Below are 20,087 nucleotides of genomic sequence, written 5' to 3' on the forward strand. Positions count from 1 at the left end.
AAACTTACCTTTCTACCAGGAAGTGATGCCCATACAATCCTGTTTCCTTGAAAGATAATAACAGTTTATTGCTCATTTGTCAGCTCTTCCCAGCAGCTACTAAAGAAATCTCCTCCCCTCCATAAGCTGCTGGCCGGCACCTCCAGCTCAGCAAGGGTTGATGCCTGCCCAGAGCCTGATTTCTGCTCTTTTCTTGGGCCTCATATATTTCTTTGCAACAAAGCACTTTGGCATAAGTTTAACAGGTGAGCTGTCTGACTGGCGCCCTTCCTCAGGGCTCTGAGTGTGTGGGTGGATATGGGATTTTGAAAAGCGGGGGGTGACGATGGTGAGGTGCATCATTTCGTATAACACGTGGAGGTTACCATGAACAATAAGCTGAATAAGAGCCAGCAGTATGCTCTCAACTCCGAGAAGACTAAGAGCATACTGGGCTGCATTGGTAGGTGTGTTGCCAGCAGACTGAGAGCAGTGATTATTTTCCTCTATCTAGCATTGGTGAGACCACATCTGGAGTACTGACTGTGTCCAGCTGTGGGCCGTCCACTACAGAAAGGATGTAGACAAATTGGAGAGAGTCCAGCAGAGGGCAACAAAAAACGGTGAGGGGGCTGGGACATGATTTCTGAGAGGCTGAGGGATCTGGACTCCTTTAGTCTAGAGAAGAGACGACTGAAGGGGATTTAACAGCAGCCTTCAGCTACCTGCACGGGGGTTGGAAGAGGGTGGAGCTGGGCTGTTGTCAGGGGTGGCAGATGACGGAGCAAGGGGGAACAACGGTCTCAAGCTGCAGCAAGGGAAGCTGAGGTCAGCTATTAGGAAAAACTTGCTTCACTGGGAAGGTAGTAAAGCACAGGACCAGGTTACCCGGAGAGGTGGCGGACGCGCTCCCCATCCTTGGAGGGTTTAAGACGCGTGCAGACAAAGCCTGGGCTGGGGCGATGCAGCCGAGGCCGGTGCTGCTTGACGCGAGAGTCGCACTGGACCCCCCCCACCTCAGGGCTGGCGACCCCGCCCCGGAGAGGGCTGCCCAGCGTGCGCCCAATGGCGGAGGCCGCTGAGGCGGAGGGGGTGGAGTCCCACTGAGGCGGGGGGGCGGGGCCTCAGGGCGGGGCTGCCGCAGGCTCAGGTGAGCGGCCGGCGCGGCCGGCGGTAGCAGCGGCAGCAGCAGCGGCAGGTCCCAGTGCGGCGACGCCATGAGCGGCTCGGGGCCGGGGCCGCGGCCGCGCGCGCTGCCCGCCTGGCAGCTCGAGATCCTGGAGCGCAAGCGGGCCAAGCTGGCTGCGCAGGGCGCGGGGCCGGGGCCGGGACCGGGGGAGCGCGCGCGGGCGGCGCCCGAGGGCGAGCGGCTGGTGCTGGCCGACAGCCTGGGCCCGCTGCGCGACAACCCCTTCATGCGGCTGGAGAGCGAGCGGCGCCGCCTGCGCCACGGGCCGCCCCGCGCCGGCCGCCCCCCGCCCGGCCCCGCGGCGCGGCCGCTGCAGCAGCTGCTGGAGCTGTACAGCGCCGTGCCCGGCATCCGCACCATCCGCGCCGACAACATCCTCATCATCGAGTCGCAGCCCGACGCCGCCGGCTGCTTCGGCGGCGGGGAGCGCGCCTGGGAGGCCCCCGCCCCCGCTCCCGCCTCGCCCGGCGGCCGCGACCCGCTCCGCGAGCTGCTGGCGCGACCGGGCCCCGCCGTGGCCGAGATCCGCGCCGCGCAGGTCTTCATCTACGAGGCGGCGGAGGGCGCGGAGCCGCCGCCCGCCGCGCAGCCGGGCACCGTCAGCCGCCTGCTGCAGAAGTTCGACCAGCGGCCGCGGCCGCGGCGGCGCCGGGCCGGGGACGTGCTGCTGGGCCCGGCCGCCGACCTGCCCGCGCCCGCCAGCGCCCCCGAGCCGCCGGCCGCCCCCGGCTCGCCCCCGCCCCGCTGCTTCCTGCACAAGATCGGCTCCAACTCCTTCACCGTGACCCCACGCGGCCGCCCCCCGGTGCCGCTCGCCAACGGCCCCTCGGAGCCCGGCCCCCGCGCCCACGTGCCCGTGGCCAAGGTGCCCCCGGTGCCATCACCCAGCGCCCCCGTTGCCCGAGCCAAGATGCAGCGGCCAAAGCCCGAGGGGGCTGAAGGGACCCAGTCCCCTCGACCCTGTGCCAGCCCGGCCCCCTCCAGTGCCACCCCCGGCGCCCTCCAGCCGCTCTCTGCCTCCGCACCCAAGGCCAGTGGCGGCTCCTTCGAGATCCGCCCGTCTCCCAAACCGGACCTGGCCGCCATCCCTGCCCATGACCTCCAGGCTCAGGCCCTGGCCAACCTACGCATCAACTCGCGCAACTCTTTCCTTGTCGTGCCCTCCCGGGCGAAGGCCCCGTGTTCGCCCGCTCCCGCCGAGGGCTTGAGGACGGGCATGCCACTGCCCTCAGAGCCTGAGCGTGGGCAGCAGCAAGAGCCCTCACCAGCTGCCTTCAAGACCCAGAGGGAGCCTGTCACTCCCCCAAAGGCATCACCAGAGCCTCTGGTGCCCGTGACTTACATTGATGATGACATTGTTGAGCCAGAGCCTGGAGACTTGTCTTCAGTGCCTGGTGCAGCGACAGGGACCAAGGACTTACTTGTGCCTCGAGATGCTGCCTCCGGTATGGGTATGGAGATGGAGATTTCTACAGTGCCCTTCTACCGACCCCACCCTGCCTCCCCAGGCTTTGCTCAGAGAGGGGGCTACACCTTCACTGTAGTACCCAAAAGGAAGCCTCCTGTCTCTGGACCAGCAGCCTTCAGTGATGGCAGCAGAGTCCAGCAAAATGATGGAGCAGAGGATGAGGAAGAGATTCGAGGAAGGCCCAAACCCTGCAGGAGTCCTGATGCTTCCCATCCAGGGCCCCTGCTGAAAACACGCTACCCGAAAGCACACGAGATTGAGGTGATTGGTGGCTACCTGTCCTTGGAGAGGTCCTGTATCAGCAAGAAGGGCTCCCGTCGCAAAAAGGTTAGTTGCCCAGCAGCTCTGTCTGAAAAGTGACTAAAAATGGCTCTTTTCAAAGCAGCATGCATCAGGGGGGTGTAGTTAGGGTTGTCCTGAGTGTGGCTGGGTAGAAAGGTGTTGGTTGGGTTTCACTGCTTCTGTCCTGTCAGCCCTGCAGAGGTGGCACATCTGTCGGGAGGCTGAGACTGACTCTGACTCTGCTGGGTTATACAAATTCTCATCAGAATGGGAGGTGGTCCCTGGTGGTACGGACAGTCCTCTTTCTGAAGCAAATTTTTCAGAGCAAAGTTGTATTTTAGAGTTTTCTACCGCATTGCCTTTTTAAATCATATGTGCCCTGGGAATGAGTCTAGAAAGGAAGACCTCGAAGGGAGTGGGGAAGGGAATCTCATTCTTCTCTGTTGCCACGTGCTCTGTTAAAGCCTGTGCTCCAAAAGTGAACTTGGCTCTACTCACTACCATACCCTGTAGGATCCAACATAAATGTCACTTTTTGTGTCTGAGTTAATGGCTCAGAAGTCAGCTTCTTTGTAAGCAGGGAGGGGGTGGCACCAGCTTAACACTCCTTGATTTGACAACATCACCTGCTCTTTGTGGCTTTGGTGGAATTCACAGGCAGCTCTGACAAACTGTGAGGAAACAGCGTTTCTGTGGCCTGCAGCCAGAGGCCTTTGAAAGACTCGCTTAATAAGTGCCAGATTTTCTCACCAGTTGAGGAGCAACTTTAGGGGCTGGAGGAAGAATTGTGCTTTGTGCATATTGATGCTGTGCGTGTTTTGTGACAAAGACACAGTCATTTCGTGATAATGGGCTATTGCTGAGACAGAATTGCTGGCTTGAATTGCTCATCTAGTACCAAAACTCATTGTGGTGCCTAGTAGCTAAAGGCTTATGTCACTGACTACTGCAAGTGAAATGATGCCAGCTGCTTTTTGCCTTTCCCAAACTAAAGTGGGGAGGGGGTTGCACATCACAGTAGCTGAACTGAAGACTTTGTAAGGAGTTTATAGGGTAGCTTTAGGTGTGACTTTTTTTTTTAAGGAATCTCCTGAATCAGATGAATTGCACTTGCTACTTTTCCTAGTGTCACTGGTTTTAAGTTGGCTTTCATGTGCTCCATGAAGCCAAGGGTGACATCTAATGAAAGTGCTAGTAGAAGGGCCATGTGTTGGAATAGGCAGGTTGTCACAAGTGTTGCCATATGCCCGTTTTAACTTGTGTGGTTGTCCAGAGGGGCAGGATGGGGCTTGGCTTGGCCAAGAGTGTTTTGTATCTTAGAAAAGATTTAAAGAAGGACTAGTTTTGGCTAGCATCCTGGTTGCTGCCACTGCTGCTCACAATTTGGGATTCAAGTTGGATTATATTAATGCAGAGTGGGCATGAATTGACTGTAGGGCATGTGACTGAAGTTTTTGAGAAGTAAAGACCCTTTGGAATAGGCCTTCCTAAGAATCCTCCCCCAGTTGAGGAAGTTGGGCCTATGATTGGATGGAGAAAGGACCAAGGGAGAATATGGGGATAGGCAAACTCCCATAGATAGCCCCCACCTTCAGGCTGAAGTAAAGGAGGCTGTGTTCTTCATGCACCCTGGATGGTTGGATGGAATATTGGCTTCCCCCAAAAGAAAGCCAACACCACAGCTATCAACAATTGTGCACAATGGTTTTCCCCCCATCCCCACATCAGATAAGAGGGAGAAGGTGGTCAAGAAGGATGGTGTAGTGTGGCAGATGCTACCTGGGACTTGTCTGATTTGGACTTGCCCCAGACTCCTTGTGTCAGGCTGGGCAGGTGATGTAGCCTTCTTTGCCTCAGGTTTCCAGCTATGTAATGGAGCATTGTAATGATGACTACCTTGAAGACTGCAAGACTTTTGGAGACTTCAAATAAAGCAATGAGGATCAGCTAAGAACCACTGATGGCTGTAAAGGTGGGGAGAAATCTCATGCCTGAGAATCTGTCCCACAGAGATTCAGTCTGAGGAGTGGATGCTCATACTGTCAAACCAGTATAGGTAGTACACACCTGTGTCATGAGGCTACAAAAAATCTGGAAGGGTTCTGACACGGGCTTCCAGGTTGTGGAAAGCTATGTGCCTTGTGGAGGGATGTTAACAAAGTCACTGAATGTAATTTCATCATCATAAGTAACTTGCCTATCCAGATAATCAGTGGGAGTTGTATGGGGGCATGGTCTGAGGAGCAGTTTCTCAGCAAGTGAAAAACAAAAACAAAAAAATCTAGGAATGGCTCGTGGCTAGTTCAAGAGGCCACAAGGATGGCAGGTGCCATGGTTTAGTTCTAAATCAGAATGCAGGAGCTGGTTCATAAATTTTCAATAATGTGGCCAGTAAGCAATAGCCACAATGCTTCTGTGGATCCGCCTTTTTTGGTGGGAGGCATGAAAAAGTCCGGGTGACACTAAGTTCTGCAAAGGGCAACTTCAAGTTCAGAAGCTCATCAGAAAGGCCCTAAAGCCGAAAATGAGGAAGGGCTAAAATGCTTAGATTCATCCCAGAGGCTTCATCAGCAGTCGTGGGAGTCTGGAAGTATGAATGTTGCCAAGTGAGAGAACCAGCAGAGCGGGGAAAGCAGTGGTTAGCTGCTAAAGTTCAAGAGGCAGCTTGGAGCTAAATAGGAACGTCTAGCCAGTGAACTGCAGTGTGCACAAAACCAGTGGAGCAGCGTGAAATATTCAGGAATGTAAGATGGGAATGAGGAAGAAGAGGAAAATGTGGAGAGAAGATAAGATAACGGCTTGTATCATGGGTGGGAGCCTGAGAGAACCAGTGGGTTACTGGCTACAGGGTGATAAAAGAGTAATTAAGAGTGCGGAGAAACTGATGGGGAATTTCTCCCTAGTTTGCTCCTTTGGCCTCTGGGCTAAGCGCAAGCGAGACTCGGGGGGGCATCTGAACTCTAAGACCTTCAGACTTGGAGCCTGCACATAGGAATCCTGCCATGGATTTGGAAGTATCTGAAGCTCCAGGCTGAGGACTCTGGGATGGAGGATACTTGCCAGTGGTGGTGCCACACAGACTTGAACACCCAAGTTCTGCTCAGCCAATGGAATTCAGAGCTGATTTGGCCTGACACGCACAATTAAAAAAAAAAAATTTGTTTCTTCTTAGCATGCAGGATGTTGAAGAGGCGTAATATTTGGACCATTGAGACAGTCTATGGTTAATGACTGACATGTCAAGAGTTGGTGTGGAATTTGCTCCCACATGTTTTTCCTTGTAAGAGTGGGGAGGGATTCATGTAAGTTCTTCTGAAGCAGAGCTGTTTGAAAAGCAGGGTTTCTAGTGCACAGGAAACTTCAGGGGATTTTGGTGTGAGTGGGCACATGTACACGTGCATTTTAACATACCGTAACCTATTTTGCTCTAATGTGCAGTATCATGGTAAAAACTGTGCTAATATGTTAATGCACAGTAAAATTAGGGTACTGCGCATTAAGTGTTACTAAAAAAAGCATGTGCTTTTGCTATTCCTCATTAGGGCAGCCCAATGCACATTTTGTTAGTACCTCACATTAGCGGTACTAAACTTAATGCTCAGTAGCAAAAGTGCATTAATGAACGAACGTGTAGATCCAGTGAGACCTGAAACTCAAGCTTCAGCTAATGGGAAGCTCCCTGGACTCGAGCTGTTCAGTGAAACTGAGTCTCCTGTTAGTTTCCCCAGTAACGCCAGCCTTGAGGTTGACTTTGTGCAGGGACTTGCATGGCAGAGCTGCCACCTAAGCTTGCCCTGAGCCTGGGGACCCCACAGTTTTCAGCATGCCCCGAGGTTCTGGCTTTGTATGCTGGGATGATAGGCTGTTGATGTGTTATGGACTGGCCACCCCACGTTTCTGTGGGGTTATGTGGCATGTAGGCTGATTCTGTTATCTGAGTTTTGGTGTGGCCTAGTTTTCAGTGTTTGAACCAGAAGAACTCCTCCCTTCTGCAAACATGCTCATTAAAAATATTGCAGTGAAGAGAGGTTGTTTGCAAAGCAGTTGTTGGCAGACATGTTACTTGTTCTGTAAAATGCAGCCTTTATTTTCCTCAGACATTTAAAATCCACTTCCTGCTCTGGGCCCCTGTTCAGCAATGGGAAATCCATATCATAAATGTCAGCAAACTAGTCACCTCAGTCGCACCCTTCCTAGCAGTCCTGAAGGACAAGGGCAAGAACTGGCTTTGCACTGTGCTGGTACAAGTAACAGATGCAGGCTGTGGCTAGGAGCCCGTTCCAAAATTCCAGTGCCCTTCCACCGGTTGATCTTCACTGACACTGCAGCCTGTGATTTCTGCAGGGCAGTGTCACAAGGGAGAGAGGTTTCTGGGAACCAGTTATAACAGTGCTCCAAGGAGAGCTGGCTTCTTGCTGCTATTGCAGGTGTCAGGGCATTTCATGAAGTCTGCAAATAAATAAAATATATATTAAAAAGGGCAAACCAGCTCAGCTGTCACTTCCAGGAGCTACAGCTCAATAGGAAGAGGCAGCTGGTTACCTTGGGGCTGGAGATGTTGGTGTCAGCTAAATATTCAGGAGAGGCAAGAAGCTGGTATGGGGAGAGAGAGAACTGGAACCCCAAGGGGTTGGGGGGAGTGCTTCTACATTATAGACTCAAACAGTTTCCCCTCATTCCCCTCCTATGTGAGCCCCAAGTGTTGGTGCTGCAGGGATGTAAACTAGCTTGTCTAGAAACCTAAAGTATTGCCTAGTGATTGATGCAAGTAAGGCAATTCTGCCCATGAACCTGATCACTGAAATTCTTCCCTGTCCTAGTGAAGGGTTTCTGTGGGGATATCCCCTCTCCATGAGATTCACTTGTGTACAGTCTACACAGTGGTCAGTTGGAGTAGCGCTCATCCTGATAATCTTGCCCATCAGTGTGCTTTGGTTGTGGATAGCACAAAATCTGACTGGTTCTGTTTTGAATTGCGTTTTGTGTTTGCATACAGAACAGTAGGCTCTGCCACCTGTGGCATGTGCAGACGCTCTTAAGCCTGTGTGGGAGATGCACCATCTGCTTTAGACCCTGCTCTTAAAGCCATCCATACCTTCAACTGACCCCATTCCAATTGCAGATCCTATGCAGACTGGGTGAGCACCCATCCTTTGCTATTGCCCTGCTCTCCTCCATTCCCCAAAGAGCCATAGTGCTTGGCTGAGAATGAGATGACAGGACCAGGACCCCTCATCCTGCTTTAGTACCTGACATAAAAGTGGTGAGACCTATGGGAAGCTCAAGACTTGGCCTGAAATTCTGTTTCTTCTCCTGATTCTACAAAAGCCTGGCTTCTAATATTTGTACTGCAGCCATGACATGATGCAAACTAACCCTATAACAAATGTATAGTACTATTCCCCTGGCTGTAGGCTCTGGTATACCCGCTGCCCTATCCATAGGAGCTGGGCTATGAGTCCAGCATGCCCTACTCAGGCAGCTAAGCACTGTCTGGTTTGTCAAATACTGCTGTGGGAAGGATATATGTGGGTATAGGAGGGAATTAACAAATCATGTTGTTCTGGTACTGGGGTGGGGGTGGGCGGGAGGGGGGCAGGACTGGAGAAGCACAGTCCTGTTCTGCATTCAGATGGTTTGTCCTTCAGGTGAAGGCATCTCTGCATATTAAGGTGATAGATGACTCATGGGCCTGACTTGGTGGAAGAAGAGCAACTTTGGGAAGGAGAGCTAGTGATCAGGGGAGGGGGAAGACACTGGACCCCAGAGTGTATGGGAGTCTTGTGCTGGAGCTCATTGAGCACTTAGTACAGGTTAGCTAAAATCTGTCACACATGAATGCTCTGAAGCTGGTTTCTAGAGCCAGATCAGCTGCCAAAAATACATGGTCTTGCCAACACTCAAATCAAAGTGAAATACTTGGTGATCACTGGCCTTTTGGTGCTAGGCTACAACAGGGTGTGGAGGCTGACTAATGAAGGAGGACTCTGAGGAGTGCCAGTTTGTGTGAAAGTTTTCTGTTGTCTCTTGTTGGGAGGTGGCCTGTAGGCTGAACTCTGTTATCATGCAGGTTCTATATGATGTCTGGAAGCAGCAAAGCTTATGCTCAACATAATGTCCTGTGTCTTCGGATTTGCGTTTCACCTCAAACCTTGATGCATGCTTTGTCCTCAGTGATAACTGGGAGGGATGCTGCACTAGAAGAGGTCTGTAGCTCGAACCTAGGGCATTTGAAGTTTTATGAGTAGTGCGTATGTCTTGAATGTGCTGGAGAACCTGCGGAAGTCATAGCATTAGTGTGCCTTGTTCCTGTGCTGTTTTGTACAGTTGGCAGCTTGCTGCATACAGCAGCCTATGCAGATACAGATTGAAGAGAGCATCACATCCCAGGAATAGCAGTCTAAACCCAGCGCTTTCCCAGTGTTTGTCAGAGCTAACTTGGAAGATCTTGGTGCATGCATCAGGTAAGAGATTGTGCCAGCCTGCTGCACTCAACAAGAATACAGTTGTTTCTAAACTCTTCCTCAGAATGAGGGACAGGATGGACCAGCAATCGTTGGTTGTGGGAGGGTTGGACTTGGTGCTCTGTAACTTCCTACTGATTCAGGTTCTGCTGGAGGTAGCTCCTGTGGGAGCCATTGCCCAGCAGGCAGGCAAAGCCTCTTAAGCTCTGCTTAGATCAGCTCAGAACAGCTCCAAGGAGGCGTGCGGCTTGGAATGCCGATGGCTGCCCGGAGTCTGTTCTGCAGCTTCGGCCAACAGTGGAGTTGAACTGCTGGGAGCAATGCAGGAACATAGTGCACTACCCCTTCAGCAGGCTGGAGGCAAGGTGAGGCATGAAACATGACCTTAGCTTAGTGCTTGTGTCTCAGGAACAGGTTCCTGTCATTTTGCTCAATTCCAGTCTGGTACAGCGGGCTAATGTTTGCCTTGCTCCTAGGAGAAAAATGCCCAGAGTCTGCAAGAACAGGCAGCAATGCACATTGGAGCATAAGGTGCATTGCTGAGTGGGTCCAGTGACCAAAGTCCTGTGTTGGACAAGATCCGGTCTTGGATGGTCAGCACCAGTCCTGGTCAGCCTCCTGGTTAGCTGATCTTCAGTGGCTCAGGTAGTGCACTGAACTGCTCTCAGGAGTGGTCCCTTCACTGCTCTGCCACAATGCTGCTGTGTCTAGGTCAGGGTGGGGGGGAGGGGAGGAGAGAAGGGCCATGAAGCAACTGTACCTGGATCCTGTTATATTTTTTAACCTAGTCTGTTGGCTGGGCATGGGCACACAGAAGTGGCTCATTCTTATGTTGTTGATGTGTTAGAGGGTAGAGAGGAAAGGAGAAGAAGGTATATGGCACTGTACTGAAGCACGCGGCTCTGAGTGATCAGTTAGGCAGCACTGAGCTTGGTTCTGACAGAGGCAGTCATGGTCATGGAGGCGTGAGCAACATTTCGCACGTGTGTGCTCTCTAATAGCTGCAGTCATGTTAGTAGTGAACTTCCCCCCACTGCGTTTTTCTCTCGGCCTACTGCTTCCACAGTACAAGAGCTGGACAGAAGAATTAAAGTAGATGCTGTTACACAAACAGAAGGGGAGGCCTCTGGAGGCAGCTTGCGCTGTGCTCTGTGGCTCAGTAAGCTCTTGACGCAAGAGCTAAGCTTGAGATTTAAAGGACTTTGTGCTTCTGGAATCTGAGAATGTGGATTAAATATAAAAATACCTTTAGTCTGTCCCCTTAATCTGTGGGCTGGAATAGACTCTCAGTGTCGAAGGTGGCTGGTCGCTCCCTTCTGTTTCTAAGTGTTCACTTGGACTTATTTTAACAGTCGCTTTCTCCAGCTTAGGGTAGTGGCCTTCCCAAAATGGACTGGGAAGCCAGCAAGCGGGAGTGGCCAGTCAGCACATGCCATCAATCTATGTAGAGGAAATATTTGTGAAACTTCTTTAATGGAGAATTAGTGTACCTACAAAGATAAAGCTATGAAGACAAGAAGTTTTTTATTGATGTTGCTCCTAAGACTTCCTCATTCCTCTTCAGAAACCTTCTTGTCAGGGATATCGACAATGGTCTTTCAGCACTGAACAGAAGAAGCTCTTCTGTGGCATGCATGTGACAAAGTAGTTCACTGCCTACAAAAGTTTATGCCATTCTGAACCAGTTTGTCACAAAGGTGCCACCCTGCTCTGCCTTCTTCCTTACTTCAAACTAGCACTACCTCTATCTTCAGTATAGAAGGTTTTTTCTGCCTAGTTTGTCCTTTTTTTCCAGAAAATGAGGTTTCTATCCCACTCTAGGTCTGAGAAGAGTTAAATGCACCTGTCTTTCAGATCTGAGAATGGAGGCCATCCCCCTCCCCTCCACCCCTGATGATACAGGAGTGGTTGGCATTTCAGTTTGATTAGCAGATTTCCTTCTAGTCTTCTGTGTACCAAATGTCTGTCCTCTACCAGTGCAGTTCTCTCTGGGTTTGTCTGTAGCATTAAGGGTTTTGGGCATGGTGACCTGTCTCTGGACGTGCCTCTGATCTGTGTGCATCTAGGTGAGATCTGTTGCAAGGAGGCTGGGAAATGAGGCGAATTCAACTCTTATACTCTACATAAATTAGTCATGGTTTACTAAGTAAACTGCTGGAGCAGAATCCCTCTTGCATATCTGCAGGGAACGTAATCACTGTCCTGATGCTGGGAGAGCTATGTTGCTCTGAACCAATGACATAAGCTCTAATGAACTCATGGAGTTAAGCTATTGGATCACTTCCTTGGCAACATCTATAGTACAGGGCACTGGGAGACTTCTCTGCTTCCTGATGTGCTTGGTGCACTTCTCGCTACACCATCTCTGCTCACCAGGAATTTGAAACTCTTCCCTGTGTCTTGTACATGGAGTTTAATATTTCGAGTCCCCACTCATCGCTCCCATCTACCATGTGCTTCGGCGTATTGATTACACAGAGCAGGCTTCATGGGTTGCCTTTTGTAAGGGGAGACTTTCTTGTTCAGTTGCATGACATGGGAGCGGCAGTGCAATCCTGAAGGTGATCAGTCTCCTTCCGATAGTGCGGCATTCCCTAGTGTACTCCATCCAGTGCAAACCCATGGAGTTACCAAAAGCAAACAGAAGTGGAGGCTCAACCAATGGCAACTGCTGCTGAAAAAAGCTCAGTGTTGCCCTTGGAAGGGCATCAGCATTAGATAAGTGCAGCATGAAGTAACTAGTGTCCACATCCACAGCGTTTTTCCCCTGCAAATAGTATAGCAGGAATTTAGACATTACCCAGCATTATAGGTCAAATCCTGCATGAGGCCCTCCTGGCACCCATAAGACCTCTGCTGTAGATGTAGCCCTCATGTTGCAATACATTACCTCTGTGATGGAGCGACTAGCCGGCTCCTTTGTTTTGGTAGCTTCTGCTATCCACAACAGTGAGCCTTTTTGTCTAAATACATCAAACTGTCATGAGATGTCCACATTGGAGAAGGGCTCCAGGATTGTGAAAGCCCTTGTGCTTTATTTTCTGGTAAAATGCCCTGTTCAGAAGAACTGTTGGATCACTGTCTGGACAGCTCTCTCAGGACCCTGTTAAATTCTCTGCAATCACAATGCTGATCTAGGGATGTAAACCCCCAGCTTCCCTAGGGCTGTGCTGGCTCCCAAGCATGATACGATCAGTCCTTGGCCACCCAGGAATGTCCCCTGAGCACAAGGACTCTGCCTTCACTTTTCCCCTGAGGATAAGCTCATTGCCAGCTTTCAGCTAATAACCCTAGTGGGACTAATCACACTGCCTCTAGGCTGCATGAAAATCCTTGCACTGGAAGTGACTGTAGTGCATGCAAGTGGTGTAGATTGCTGCCTGTGGACTAGTTAGTGAAAGTTCATGTGGGCATTTGTCCAGTCAACCCTGTGATAAAGCTGTTAGTGCCAAGGCCTACAGCCTGCCGTTATTTTACCTGCTGTTCAGGTTGCTGGTCTTCTGATTAGAAGCTGGTGAAGAGGCTTGGAACTTGGTTCAGTAAGGTTATAACCCCCTAGAAATGAATGAAGAAGCCTAGCAGAGTTTGTTGGCTTCAGGTGGACACCTCCCACACATTTCATTATCTGTGCTCATGGTGATGGGTTCTATGAGGAGGTGATGAATTGATTTCTCTCTTTCTTGGCCTGAAACCATGGAGGGCACTAGAGGGTAAAACACACCATGAAGGTGCACCCAGAAGTCAGCTTGTATCTTGTTTGGGCCACAGAGGTGTGGCATTCTGCACAAGCCTTGGCCCTGTGGCTTTGGTGCTTCAGGATTATTAGCTGTGGGTCACTTACCAGATCTCCATCAGAGGGGAGAACTCTTGGTCACTGCTGCATCATGGGCATGTGAGGGAGTCCAGCCACCACTGACCTCCTCTGAACTTCATAGTGATCGGCAACTAAGGCTGCTGGTGAATTGGTATCCTCCCATCTCTGCTAACTGCCGAACTGATTCATGCACAGTGGTGCAGTCTCTTTCCTGCCTCTAGATTCAGTGCAGATCAACTGACTGGGGTTAAGGAAATAGAGGAATCCAGCTGATGGAGATGCTTTAGCAGCCTTGGTGTGAAATGCCTCTGGCTAGTTCTGTTGCATCTTCTCCTGCCTGGCATGAGCTCCCTTGCTCCCGGCACATTGTGAGATAAATATGGTTTTGCTCCATCCCAGCCCATCAGTAAAGAAGAGGGTTCCTCTGGAGCTGAGGGTGTGCTCGCGGTGCTTTCAGGAAACACTTTGACATCCTCTCCCCACAATGTGGAGGTCAAGAAGATGTGATCTGTAGGGGAAGAACAGTTCAGGGAACAGTACATTTCATGACTTCAGAAATCTCTCTTGAATTTCCCTACATGGTTCCTCAAAAGTAAGGCCACCTGCAAAGCTCAGCTTGCTTGCTTAGTAAGTAGTTTAGCTTAAACCCCATATTTGAGCTATGGGTACAGATTGGAAATAAGCAGTCTAGCTGACTGTGGTTCAAAACAACACTGAAGCCTGTTCAGGTATAAGGGAATCTTTGTAGCTCCCTGTCTGCAACAGGCCAGCTCCTGCTCTGGCTTAGAGACAGAATCCTTTCTGGAACTGTGGCTTGTATCATTAATGTACTGGGGGCTTGCACTCTGTGGCAGCCCTGTGTGCTGGGGAGTGCTAGCCCAGCCCCATATAGCTGGGTCTTGGCAGGGCCTCTGTGACTTGCTCTGCCCACAGTTCGCAGCAAGGCACAGCCTGTACTTTGTACTGGGTGTTGCCATTCATTCCATGCAGCCCGATACCAGGGGCTTGGTACAGAAATCAAGAACCTTATCTGAGCGATCCACATATGGCAGCTGCTGCTGCTGCCTGGGGGGTCTAATCTACATCCTGGTCTTTCCTCCCTTTGCATTAGACTAGGGTGTTCTCTGTAAACCACTGCATATAAACAGAGGATGTTTACCATGGTGACAGGCATCATGTGGCTCAACAGCACACGGTGTGCCTTCATTCTCCCCTCTCTGTGGGTTGCAGGGCAAAGCATGAATGCCTGGGCATGTTTCTTGGCTTGAATGCAGTGTTTTGCATGGGATGGCTTTAGCTAAAGCAAGTTGGGTGAATAAAACAATGAGAAGTAAGTCTAAGTATTCCAGATGCAGCCAGTGTGGCGTGGCTGTTTGCTCACTGCTAATGGCATCTTGGTGTTGGGGGAGAAGGGTTGGTTATGGTCGGCCAGCGTCAGGCAGGCAAATCCTTTTTGCCTTGGTCTCAAGCATACTTACTCTTTGGAACGAAGAAATCTGCTAGGGCTAATGGGCTGCTGGTGCTTTCAGTACTTTCCTGCCAAGGCCCGCACAGAGCTTAGGCACTGGCTAAGAAGAGCTGGCTTCCTTCCTTCTGACTGTACAAGTTGGAGCCTGATTTCTGTGTTGCTGTTTTGGTTGGATTACATTATATGGGGATTCTGGCAGTGCTTTGACTGGGTTCAGCATGACCTGAACCAACCCTCCAGCTTTCTTTTGATCACAACTGTGAAGAATCCATATTTCCCTGAGTTGCAGGTTGCTCACAAATGCCCATTGGCTTCCTGCAGGATTCCTGGAGCATCCTGTCAGGCACCCAATAGACCCCTTTAGTCAGCAGCATCCCTGCAGGCCTATCTGTAATGGATGGCCCATTTAGGCTTTTATCCCCTGAACAGGGCAAGGGAAGGGCTGGGAAGAGAAGCATCAAAGAAAAACAGCTAGGCAGACTTGTGGATGTTGGGAGTTGGTACACTTTGTGATGTGCTTGCCAGAAGTGCCATTTCTCTGTGGTCCTGGCTCCCTGTGGTGGCTACGATTCCCTGACACTCTTCCTCAAGGGTGTTAATCAGGTGTCTTGGCCAAATGCCATCTTGAGTTATTGTGCTGTTGGTAACAGTCTTTTAGTTCCTGTTTGGGCAGTGCTCTCTGCCTCTGTGCTACTGCTGAGACCGCCTCACAGTTGCCAAGGGAAAAAATGCTTGTGTGTGTGTGAAGCCCGTAAATCTTTCCTGCATTTCCCTCATGGCAGCTGGAGTAGGCAGATCAAGGATTACAGCACTGTTTCCCAATGTAGCTAGGGAGGCTGATTTCATGGAGATTGCTGAGCAAAAGAGGAAGAGCCTGTTTATACTAGTCCTGTATCCGGTAAGCAGCTGGTTCCCAAAAGCCCAGGCCTTTGCAACCAAGGGGCTATTCTTCTAGTGTTTGTCTTGCATGGGTGAGTCCTGGAGCACTTTATTGCAGCTTGCTTGTTCCTTCTATCAGCTGCAGGGCTCCTCCCTGCTCAGCTCAGCTACTGTTTGCTGTAAACCAGGTGGGAATGAACACAGTGTCAAGTGGAGTCAGCCTTATGCCTCTCGTTGGTGTAAGCACATGGCTGCAGTTACTTGGTGTCGGCCCTCGCTCCAGGCTGACTGCACTAGCCAGAGATGGATGTATACCAGGACAACCAACCTCAGTATGTTACTAGATGAAAATTACCTGTCCTGGTATAAGCCTTACTTTGGGGGCAGTCTGCAAGTTAGGACAGGCACTAGAATAAATACTGTATTTTCTTGCGTATAATATGCCAACAGGTGAGATATGCACTTTGTTTTGGGAAGGCAGAATGAAGGAAAAACTTGTTTTTCCAGAGCCTTGGCTGCAGATTAACTGCATAGAGCAGCTCACAGGAGGTTGAGTCTTGCTCTGTCACTGAAGAGTGGATTCTGCCCCTGCTGTATGCTGGCTAGAGAAAAGGACAGCCCCTGGTAGACATTACAGCATCTCCACACATCCCTTCCAGTGCAGAAATCAGCCTCTCCACTTAAGACATGCACCCCAATTTTCGAGAACTTTTTTTTTTGGGGGGGGGGAAGGGGGATGTAAGTAAATATGGTAATGACAATAGACTGGCCTCACAGGATGAGGGGCAAATGAGTACTAGAATCAACTGGCCAACAAAGCCCACCAAGCAATGTTGAGGTCTGAGGTACTGTGTTGGCGAAATGGTGTGATGGGCAGGGGCAACTTACCGTGGATTGAGGTTGGCAATGTGTCCTGACACTTGCTATCAGTTACTGGAGTCTCTCTTGGGGGAGGAAGTGGTGGAAGAGGGAGGGTTGGTGTCAGTGGTTTCCACTGACTCTCCTTGCTCTCCTCTAGATGAAAATCTCTTTCAATGAGATGAGCCTGCAGACCATGTTCGAGTACCCCTCTGAGAGCTCCCTGGCAGAGGAAGATGAGGAGGAGGAGGAAGAAGAATTTAGCTCAGAAATGGAGGATAACAAGCCTTCCTCCTTCTTCATTCCACACCCAAACAGCACCTTGCACCCTAACGTGCCCAACTCAGGTGAGCTGCTTGATCTGCTGCTGGTCTCTTTCTACTCCAAAGTCATCCTGCAGAAGGGCTAGGCAAGGACTGCTGGTACTTGGTTCTATAAAGGGTTTCTGGCAGCAGTTGTTTGATACTGAATCTTCAGCAAGCACTTGGGAGGGATGTTAGCTCAGTCCAAGGCCGATTTAGGAAATGGGCAGTGGGGACAATTTGCTTCTGTGAGCCCCTCCCTGGGCTAAGTGACACAGCCCAGAGGAATGGCCGTAGCTGGTAAAGCATGCAGTCCTGCTGGGACAAGTCGGCCACCGGATGGGGTCCTGCTCTGTATCTGCATATGTCCTCTCTTCAGGCTTGTCCAGCTATACACCAAAGCACTCTGTGGAGTTTGGCAAGTGGCAGGAGCAGAAATACGAGGATCAGCCTGATGCAACGGGGGCCGTTCCAAAGGAGGTGGATGCCTCGGGGAACCAGGTCATGGTGAGTCTTTACAGCAGTGCCTCACTTATTTCCTTTTTGCTCTGCTCTGATCTTCAGGCTAGTGTGGATATGTTGAGACCTGAAATGAGGAGAGTCTTTCCATAGTAGAATGCCACACTTGAAGGGAGCAGGGCATCTGCTTGGACCCTAGGGGCTAAGAGAAGCCTCCACTGCAGCCAGCATCCTCCTTCTTTGAGGAGAAGATTAAAGACTTGTCTATACTGCAACAGCAATGAGTCCTGGCACCAGGAGATGGAGGGACAGGGTATGCTTTGGCCTCCAATTTAGTAGCCACACTTTGCACCAGAAAGATTGCAGTGAGTCTTCTCCAGGCTCATCCTCAGAGCCTGCTTTCAGGCCCATGAGAGATGGGGATTGAGTGGGTGTAGACTGGCAAGACTAGAGAAATTTCACTAATGTATTTCTAGTTTGACGTTTGCTTGTGCACTTGGGCAGGAGGGAGGGGGCATGTGTGGGGTCCCCTTCTAATGTGAGGATGTGCTGCTGCCTGAGTGTGGACATCTCTCGGGACAGCTGCTAGTTTCAGGTTGTCCTCTGCACTGCAGGCACATTCAGTATGAATATGGAGGTGCAGTCAGCCCCTGGCAAGGTCCCAGTGCAGCCCTTGCCTTCTTAAAACTCACCTAAACCCTGTGAGGCTTCTGTTCCAACTCCCTTTTCTCTCCCCACAGCTTACCCCAGCAGATAGGAGTTGTCTTTCTGACTTCAGCAGCGAACCTGCCTTGTATTTCTGATCACCGAACCCTGCAGCCTCCAGTTTGCAGCAGCTACAGCTGAGCAGGGAGCTTGGCATGCCATCCATCCTGCTCTCCGAACATCCTTGGATGCACTTCCTGGGATGGAGTGTCTCTGAAGTGCTACAGAAATGGGCTTCCAGCTCTGCCTTAACACAAACCCTGAGCTAGATCCTGTGCCTGAGGCACTATTGTTATTGAACATCGTGGATATTAGCAATGGAATCTGGGACCAGCCACCTTTACAGTAGCAGGCAGAACTGTTTGGTCTGTGACCTTTGCATGTTCCTTGTTCTAGAATAGCTGTCTGATTAAGTAAGAGCAAATCCGAAGTCTGCCAGGGGCACAGACTGAGGGTGCTCTGCTGAATCCACTGAGCCACTGATGGTGGACTCAAGGAAAGAGAGTCTCAAAAACCTCATGAAGGCTCCCACTGAAAAATGTATCTGCAGTTTGAGCTTTGAGGGATCTCCAGGACCATCTGGTGAATCAGCCTAGAGCTTGGCAGGCCAGGTCCAGGGAAGGTGGCTGTGGTTTGATAACTGCACTATAATGGGGTCCACTTCTTGTGCTCACGGCGGTCTCAGGTCCAAGTCCAAACCCAGACATGCATCGGGGTCTGACTGGTTTCTGCTCCTGTGAAGCTGCTGAGTCATTCAGTCAAGGCTGTGTTGGCTGGGAAGGGATTCCCTGGGGTGGGATGCACTAGAGGGGTGAAGGATGATGGGAGGGGAAATAAAAGTGACTCATCTGTTGTGGCAGATCAGCAGGAGAAAGTAAGCTGGAGGGTCCCCAGACCGATGCTGGTTGCTCCCTCTGGGCAACTGGAGCTGCCTGACTAGGCCTCTTTTTAAAGGAGTTCCAAAGCACTGGCCATAGCTGTGACATGGCCTACCTTTTGTCTCTTGATCTATCTCCAGTCACTATCACTCATGTCCTGGTTTTCTCCATTCTGAGCACTGCTGTAGCTGGTGTTTATCCTAGAGTGTGATCCAGCTGGCCCAGATTTATCCACTAACTGCACTCCCTGTCCCATGGCTGCCCTTGAATTGGAGAGCTTGCTTGCTTCGGGTCAGAATACCTGGACCTGGGTTTTCTTGCTTCAACTTCAAGATGCAAAAGGGCAATTTCTCACTCCCCTCTTTAACAGCAACCTAAGCAAGGAATATGCTGTTTTTTCTAGGTTTTTATAATTCTTTTTTGTAATTAATATAGCCAATACAGAAAGGAATCGGCTAGGTTTTCTCACTGATCTAGTAACATCCATGTACTGTAGACTCGGATCAACACTTCACTCTGGAGAACACCAATGTTTTGGAATTGTATGTTGCTGCTCATGTGATTTGTACTCCGGGGATTAAACATGTAGCTGAAACAGATGGCCTCTTGAGTGTTGTGAATGGGAGAGATATCACATTGTGGCTGCCTCTAGAGGCTCAACCTGTCATATTTCTGATTAAACCTGATGCATTTGTTTGTTTGTCTGAATGTGTCAGTTTTGTGTATGAACTGAAAATGTTCTGCATGTCTTGCACTTAGTAAGAATACAGAAAAAGCAAAAGGGGAGGAAGTTTTCTGTACATGATATACGTTATGGACTTTGGGAGGTGCCCAGTACCCCCTGGCCCCAGTGACTGAGGTGGGAGCTGCTGCAAACTTCTTAAAACATGACTGATAAACTCAAATGTTCACTTGACCTGACTGGAGGAGCCAACCACAGACACACACCACATCTCTACTCTGCAACTGTATTGCTTTGTGCTTTCAAAGCTGATTAAACTACCCATGTGATCTCCCAGGAGTGGTGTTTGGCTAGTAATTCACAGTACTAGGGAATTACAGCTGATTCAAAAGAACTTTGAATGGGAGCTATTAATAGTGTGGCAATGAATCCTCTGAGTGGTGGTAGAAACATCAGCAAAGGAGACATTCCATGAAACAAACCCAGAAGAGTATTTAAGACTCAGTCTGAGACTTGTATTTATCCCCAGCATGTGTGCGCAAGATAGAGAATGACTGCTAAGACACCCACCCCCACCTTGCATTTAGGGGAAGCAGAATGGGAATTATGATCCATCCATCCCCCACTGGGGTGATGGGCAAAGGTAGCAGATGATCAGTG

At 50.5% G+C, this 20,087-nt stretch overlaps 1 protein-coding gene across 1 annotated transcript; it reads left to right on the plus strand.

Moving 5' to 3' along the window:
* The first annotated feature begins 1,118 nt into the window (after window positions 1-1,118).
* Window positions 1,119-19,439, plus strand: TPRN (taperin). The gene is made up of 4 exons (XM_090022625.1): window positions 1,119-2,963; window positions 16,562-16,748; window positions 17,083-17,210; window positions 17,903-19,439. Exons 1-4 carry the CDS (start codon window positions 1,197-1,199, stop codon window positions 17,963-17,965), a joined length of 2,145 nt encoding a protein of 714 aa, XP_089878751.1. The 5' UTR covers window positions 1,119-1,196; the 3' UTR covers window positions 17,966-19,439.
* The last annotated feature ends 648 nt before the right edge of the window (window positions 19,440-20,087 follow it).

This window comes from Crocodylus siamensis, chromosome 11 (genome assembly GCF_052110815.1).
Source record: "Crocodylus siamensis isolate JL-2025a chromosome 11, ASM5211081v1, whole genome shotgun sequence".
Lineage (NCBI taxonomy): Eukaryota > Metazoa > Chordata > Crocodylia > Crocodylidae > Crocodylus > Crocodylus siamensis.